Genomic DNA, 7217 nt, shown 5'->3' on the forward strand with positions numbered 1-7217 from the left:
AGGATCAAGGTACAAATACTCAGAATGAGAGTAATAATACCACCTTTGGTACTTTTTACCAAGTGACAATGCCATTTTTCTTCCTGAAGGGTCCCTTTTCATCCATTGAAAGGCCCCCACTTGAAGGTTCCGTCTCTAGGGAGCATCTCCACACTTGTGCCTGATCTTTTATTATGATATTTTCTTGTTGCTAAGACACCAGACTTAAAACAAGTTATAGCATAATGGCACAAGAGGAACTCCTACTCTAGTGATCAAACAAGATTCCAATCGAAAAGCACTACCAAGGCTATCAATTGACATATTACTGCTAAAAGGCACTACACAGGTGAATGACTACTGAGAACCTCACAATCTAGTTGATCAAAAATACAACTTCCATGATTTCAAACGAAAAGCATATAGGATCACCAACTATCATGGAAAATCAACAATAACTAATGAGCAAGAGAAATCTTTAAATAACTCACAATTTTAGATACAATTACACGAATCCGTAGAGGTACTCAAGTTTGAATTGCTCCACAGCTTGCTCGACTTCCTTCTTCCACCTTGAGACTATATAACATCACTCAAGACATATTTAGTCTCAAAGGACACAAGTTATGTATGCTCCCCCTAAACATGTGCATCAAGTTTTTGAATAACTTGCACCTTGCACATTCTAGCATTTACATAAGTAGTGGGGTGCAGTCGGTGGAGGGAATCAAGAAGAGCGACTCAGGGGCACATTGGGACAAAAATCTAGAAGAATCTAGGGCGAGCAGGCGAGCATGGATGCCTCGGCGCGGCAGCAGTGGTGTGGGGGACTCGACGGCAGACGGAGGATGCATACCGTTCGAAAAAAACAAATACCTATGTGCGTGCTTGTGTCGTGGCTCGGATGTGTTTGAGAAAGCAAAGGGGAGGGAAGATGCTTGATTGCTTGCGACATCTCGAGCAGGCGACATGACAAACTTGATCTGGAATGCTCTGCAATGCAGCCAGTCGTCAGAAAAGGTGGGAACCATTCTCTACCGTTAAAACGCGATTGTGCGATCGGAAAAGAGAGCCGACGTGGACAGGCCAGGAGTACAGGTTTGCTCTTGCTTTAATATATAGAAAGAAAGAATAGAATAGAAATAGTAAGGGCAAGTCAATCAGCTGCAAGTGGTGCTAGTAGGCCTGCAACCGTGCGAATGCGGGGTCAGCCTGTTTCACAGCAAATCAGCTTGATGTCTATCTAGATCACAGTTGGATTACAGTTGTGTGATTGTGCACCAAGCAAAAGTTAAATTGATTGTTCTAACCCTGTGCATTAAGCCTGTCACTATCCAAAAAATAAAACTCGTGTTATCTGTCGGATATTGGAAGTCTGTCTACTAACTGCAACGTTTAAGCAGACGATGTGGCCTGTTTTTAACTGCCTGTTCTTATTCCAGTGTTCATGTGATGTTGGATGAAACCGTTTTTTTTCATTTTCGCACTAATGAGCTAATGATGTCTAAGTGTTTTATGTCTCGTTTGGTTCCATTAGTTTCTAGGACTAAAATTTAGTCTCTATCCTGTTTAGTTGCATGGACTAAACAGATTCTAAAAGAAATTAAATACAACACATAAAGGCTAAAATACCCCTTTTCTTGTTTCACACCAATTTTGTAGGCAAGTGCAATTGGAGTAAATGTTAACTTTTAGTCCATTTTAGCAACCATGTGAGGGACTTGAGACTAAAACCAATTAGTCTCTACTTTAGTCCTTCCGTTTGGCAAAATAGGAAACTAAACGGAATTAAGGGTCCGTTTGGTTACTTTAGTTCAGGGACTAAAATTTAGTTAGTAGACTAAAATTTAGTCTCTACCCTGTTTGGTTCTAGGGACTAAAAGTATTTAAAACGCATTAAATGAATCATAAGTGTACCAAAATATCCTTTAGCATTCTACCACTATTAGTGCAACTGAAATAAAGAAGGGGCAAAAGGAGGAATTTATATGGTTTAGTCTCTTTTAGTCACCCCTTGTTTTAGTCCCATAGTTTGATAATTTAAGAACTAAATGAGATTAAAATAGAGAGACTAATCTTTAATCTCTCGATCCAAACGGAGCCTTTAGTCAGGAGGATAATTTTTTTGATAATGAGCAGTTGCTTACACGTCGCATATTACCATCCTCCCCCATCCCCTAAAAAAATGTATCATGTTCTTAGATTTTGGAAAATAAATTGCTGCAAGCGAATGTGAATGTTTTTTACATCCATAATTACATATAGATTGTCGCAAAATTATTGGCTTCGCATACGAGCAACTGCATAACCAATCACACGAGTGATCGTATCATGTAGAACATTATCTGACCTGGTTGCATACGAGGTACGGACAGCTTCTCTCACTGGAATGCATGCCCACATGGCATCTCTGCAAATGCACAAGTGCTCTCCCATGCCAAAGTTTGGATACCTCGACCTTATGCGATGTGACAAAAAAACTGCACCGGTGATGTCACAGAATTAGCATATATATATAAGCATCTACACCGTAGAGACCAGCATCAACACTAGAGATGCCTGGTAGTGACCAGCATCAACACTAGAGAATTGGCACATAAAAGAATCTACAACTCACTCAAAGCTGCAAGTAGTTGCACGAAGCCCTGCAATCCTTGCAATCACTGATTACATACAGCAACTTGCCTGGATCAACTAAAAGTTGCCAGCAAATACGGGGAAAATTTTGTATGATGTATGGTATGGTGAACAGGTCTGCTGCCATTTTTGCTTCCACTGTCAGATGAAGCCACAGCCCACAGCAACTGATGCCCCTTTATTTCCTCCCACCATTGGATGTTCGGCCCATATCTCACGGTGGGTAAGTCGTAATTGCCTAGTGTGGCTACAGATTACATCATAATATACTGATATAAATATGCCAGGCAATACGCTTTCAGATAATATGGTAACTAATGTACAAAGAAAACCTAGCAAATGTATATGCCTGCCCACATTCTATCTCAGCAATGCAAAACTGCCACAGCCTCAGGTGGGGTTTTCTTGTCTCAACGGGAAGCTTAGTGCTTCATTGATCCTACTCAAAACAAGTCGAAGCGGGACACACGCGACTGCTGGTCCGCCAGCCTTCACAACTACAGGCTTCTGGTCTGCACTCTCTCTCCGGCTGCCGGCGAAAGATGACAGCCTCCGCATTTTCCTCGGCGAAGATGCTGGTTTCTTGATATGGGGCCGCCAAGACTTGTCCAAATCATGTTCTGAGGCCTTTTTACGTCCACTGGGTTTTGATTTTGATCGTGATGCGGGTGAAGATCTTGCTTGCCTTGGTTCTGCAACTCTGCTCTTTGGTAAGGAGCCGAGACTACCCATCGGCGGGCGATGCTCATTTCTACTTGTTGTGGGACGACTATCCTCCAAAACCTCCACAGTGACAGGATACCCCACAATTGGTTTACCTGTCCATTTACTGATGAGGGAAACAAGGGGCACATGATGACCCTTGTAGCTTCTTTGGACAGTCAGCTCAACATCATATAATCTATAACCTGCGTGTGCTCTCTTGGTCGGACTCGTTCTCTTGGTTGGACTCGTTACAGGGCATCTTGGAAGTTTCAGATCAGGTTGCTGTCCAGGTGGTGGTAGTACTTGAAGTGGAAAGTAATTGGGTAATGATTTTGTGCCCTTCTCAGAGTTTGAATGGTTGCTTATAGTTTCAGAGGACTCGTCATGCTCAGGAGTGGTATGTTTTGTATTATCCTCAAGTTCAGCAGGCCGAAGGATAGTACCTTCCGATTTTATAATCCCTTCACATTGCAACAGTGAATTTTTATCCCTCTTGTGGCTCTCTTTAGGAATCAAGTTGACAGACGTTATGCTTTTCTTCTCGGAATTTCTATTATGCCAAGTTGAGGGTGTGCCACCTATGGCACAGCCAGTACTTTGATTACCCAGTTTTGAAATTTGATCCTTTATGGATGCACAAGATCCATAAGTATCCAAATGGCCTGGAAAAAATGACCAGAAAGATTATGAAAAAAGCTCAGTATGCTAGTTCAGAGTGATAAAATCATATGATAGAGTCCCATCCATTTATATATAAAACGTGCATCGAAATATGATGACAAATGACTAAGAAACTGCAGTCTAATTAGATGGCCAATCATATTTGTATGCTATAAACCTAAAAGAACTCTGCTGCACAAGAAAGCAAGAAATTTTGCCAATGAGTGATTTTTCTAACACCACATGGCCTACTGACTTATCTAATTGGACACAGTTGAACACATGACTTGAACGCTTAAGCAAACCTTATCTACTGTTATAACATGATACATCCACAAATACTATTCCTGTGTACATTCATGTAACTGAACTATCTAATTGGAGGCAGTATATAAGGTTTGCTTCGATACAAACCATTTTTTCACCATATAAAGAATCAAACAAATACAGTGATACAAAAAAGGAAAATAAAAATCGCACTGACCTTTACCTTCCTCCAGAACATCACCCTCCAAAGTATCGGCAGCAAGAAACTCATCACAATCAGGGCAGTCATCATTGAGAATTCTAGTCGTGCATGGGTCAGCAACCTTGAGAGTAACAGCATTTACCGAACCTTTATGTTTGATGTGTGATGTATCTAATAATATCTCCAAACTTGAAGTGCCTGAGCTATACGAACAATTATTTACATCAGTTGAAAGACTAGTTTTTGCCCTACTTGATTCAAACAAATTGGGTATCTGTCCTCCTAGGTACTCACTAGAAGACTGGCCTGAACGGTCCCAATGATAATAAGTTCCAGACACTTCTGAATCTTCACATAACATTGATAGAGGGTGATGCCTATCTTTCTTACTCAAACTATCACAGGATTGCCCGATATTGGACCGTTTCTTTTTTATGGATGTCTGAGACTGCTTACCCTTTTTTATCCCATTGGCACTGGACAAATCATAGTCAAAGCTTGGTCCACTTTCAAGAAGAGGTACATCTGAAACAATTCCTGCACCAGACTTCTGCTTGGGAACATTGTTTGTTCCAATCTCCCTAAGATCTCTCATACGCTGGAATCCTTGAACTGTATCATCCTCATGATTTTTATGTCCCTTCCGCTTCTTCCTTTTTGACGATGCATACCTAGTGCTCGAAGAGGATAAATTTTGTGGCTTTTTATAAAGTGTCAATGTTTGACATGACTCTTGAGCTGAATTTTCTTCTGTATCATACAAACTCCTTGCACCACGAGATTTTTTGCTGAGCCCATTTATATTTATAGATTTTGCAGAACACATATTCTGGGATGCACACAAATCATTGCCGGTCTCCTCTTCAAAATCATCACAGTTATTTGAAAAATGGGACCTTTCAATTTCAAGGGCATGCAAAATGGCATCCTCTCTGCGAACATATCTCCCTTCAGCATGTGTCCTCTTTTGCTGGCGAGCTAGAGCCTTGGCTTTTTCTATACATTCATCATATTCTCCACACCGAAATGACTTCACACGTTTAGATTTCTCAAGATTATACCAGTCACTGTGGCAAAGTCCAACATAGCAAGTAAGATAGATATTTCAAACTTTAGAGTGCAGGTCAATACTTTAGTAAACTGATGATGTTCAGTGCTACAAACAGAAAACATTTGAGGATGCAATGGAAGAGTGATAAACATTAATTTATGCAGTTGTTTGGGAAGTTAAAAGTAAATATTGAAGCCTAAAACATGTATACAACTTCGAAACATCAGCTCACCAGAATGAATAAAAAATTCAAAACCAACTTCATATAGGGTAATATTTTCTTAATATCAGAACAATGTTTAAAATACACAAAGATTTGAAGAGTATGTTCATAGACTAAATATAAACCAAGAAAATATATCAATCACTGTGCACACAATTTTAATGTATATGTATTAATTTCAAGAAATGCATGGATTTTTTTTGCCGCCCAAGACATACATAGAAAGGTAACCTTATCCTTGTCACCTAACGGATACTTAAGTTACCTAATACCACTCTCTGGGTTCAGCAACAGGGGGGTGAGAGATGCGTTCAGTTGATGCTGCCACCATGGGTAACAAGAACAACATCTAGAGCTAAGGCATAATGGTAAGCCGTAAGCACCCCTATCTAGATATGTATGCAAACATCCATAAAAATACATTTCAGAAATAATAATTTGTTTGAGGTAGCTATACACTTCGTGGAGGCCCTAAGATCAATCCAACATACACAGTACCCTCCCTTTCGAAGTTCCCATTGTACTTAAACCAAAAGTCCCACCCAAAAAATTATTATTTGCCCGACTTGAAAGTGAACACAACATGAGTGATCCAATGACCATTAGACCAAGTACAAACAGTAGTAGCAACAGATCATCGGGAGCCAGCGGAATCAACGCATGAACAAGGAGCATAACAGAGTGATTACAGAGGGCAATAGGGGGAGTTGGGTTATTGGTAGGGCGAGGGTTTGGACGGACATGCTGCCGTCGGAGCGGCCAAGGAGCTTGATAGGCGTGCCGGCAGAGCGCGGCGGGATGACGGTGTTCTCGGGAAGCTCGTCCATGCCGAGGATCCGGCCCGGCCACCAGGATCCGTTGCGGCGGCGCACCCAGACGAGCGCTCCGACCTCGGCGTCCGGCCCCGTCACGCCGCCGGGCCACTCCTCTCCCGCGCAGCTCCCCATCACTCTGTATGTCTGCAACCCCTATCTCTCCACCACCATCGCCTCCCGTTTCGCTCCTCACCCCACTAATCAAGTCAAGAGACCTCCTTTGCTTGTCCAAGAGATCAGGAGGGGCCTTAGAACCCCAGAGAACGCTTGTACGAGATGGCTCTGCCAGCCCGGGCGGCGACGGCTGCCTCGTGGAAGCGGTGCTGCGGTGGTTCTCGGTGTGCAGGTGGGGAGAACCGAAGAGGTGGAAGGAGCGGAGGGGGCAGAGTCCGGGGAAGGAGGAAGACGGGAGTGGGAGTTAGAGGCGTGCATTGGGCCGTTTTGGGTGCTCGCGATTGAGCTAATGGGCTTCGAGATGACCCATTTTCAGTGACTGTAAGGGCAGGGGGTGTTTGGTAGAGGCTCCGCTTCTAATGAGAATAACTCTCGCAGACCCAAACGGTAAAGTCTGAATTATTCTATGGTGAGAGTAGAGTGAACCTAGTCTCTATTTTGTATTATAAAATCATAGCTAAAAAATTACTTCCCATCGCACCCACCCTGCTCCCCACTCTCTAA

General features: G+C 42.4%; 1 protein-coding gene across 2 annotated transcripts; it reads right to left on the minus strand.

Annotated features, from left to right (window-relative positions):
* Nucleotides 1-2471: 2471 nt before the first annotated feature.
* LOC103652628 (uncharacterized) lies at nucleotides 2472-7006 on the minus strand. Of its 2 annotated transcripts, none has more exons than XM_020550599.3 (3): nucleotides 6466-7006; nucleotides 4466-5517; nucleotides 2472-3983 (listed from the first exon to the last, which is right to left on the minus strand). In XM_020550599.3, the coding sequence occupies exons 1-3, from the start codon at nucleotides 6669-6671 to the stop codon at nucleotides 3007-3009; spliced, it is 2235 nt and encodes a 744-aa protein (XP_020406188.1). In that variant the 5' UTR covers nucleotides 6672-7006; the 3' UTR covers nucleotides 2472-3006. The 2 variants fall into 2 exon arrangements, with proteins under 2 accessions (XP_020406188.1, XP_020406189.1); XM_020550600.3 differs by having other exon boundaries at nucleotides 4472-5517; nucleotides 6466-7001.
* Nucleotides 7007-7217: the final 211 nt, after the last annotated feature.

The sequence above is a fragment of the Zea mays genome, chromosome 3 (assembly GCF_902167145.1).
Source record: "Zea mays cultivar B73 chromosome 3, Zm-B73-REFERENCE-NAM-5.0, whole genome shotgun sequence".
Classification (NCBI taxonomy): Eukaryota; Viridiplantae; Streptophyta; class Magnoliopsida; order Poales; family Poaceae; genus Zea; species Zea mays.

Bases quoted from the DNA above. Each gene is read 5' to 3' on its own strand.
- LOC103652628 (XM_020550599.3), bottom strand. From the start codon at position 6,671: ATGGGGAGCTGCGCGGGAGAGGAGTGGCCCGGCGGCGTGACGGGGCCG. The intron at 5,518-6,465 runs GTCCGTCCAAAC...ACTTTGCCACAG, and splicing joins GGCCGCTCCGACGGCAGCAT to TGACTGGTATAATCTTGAGA. The intron at 3,984-4,465 runs GTCAGTGCGATT...CATTTTTTCCAG, and splicing joins TGTTCTGGAGGAAGGTAAAG to GCCATTTGGATACTTATGGA.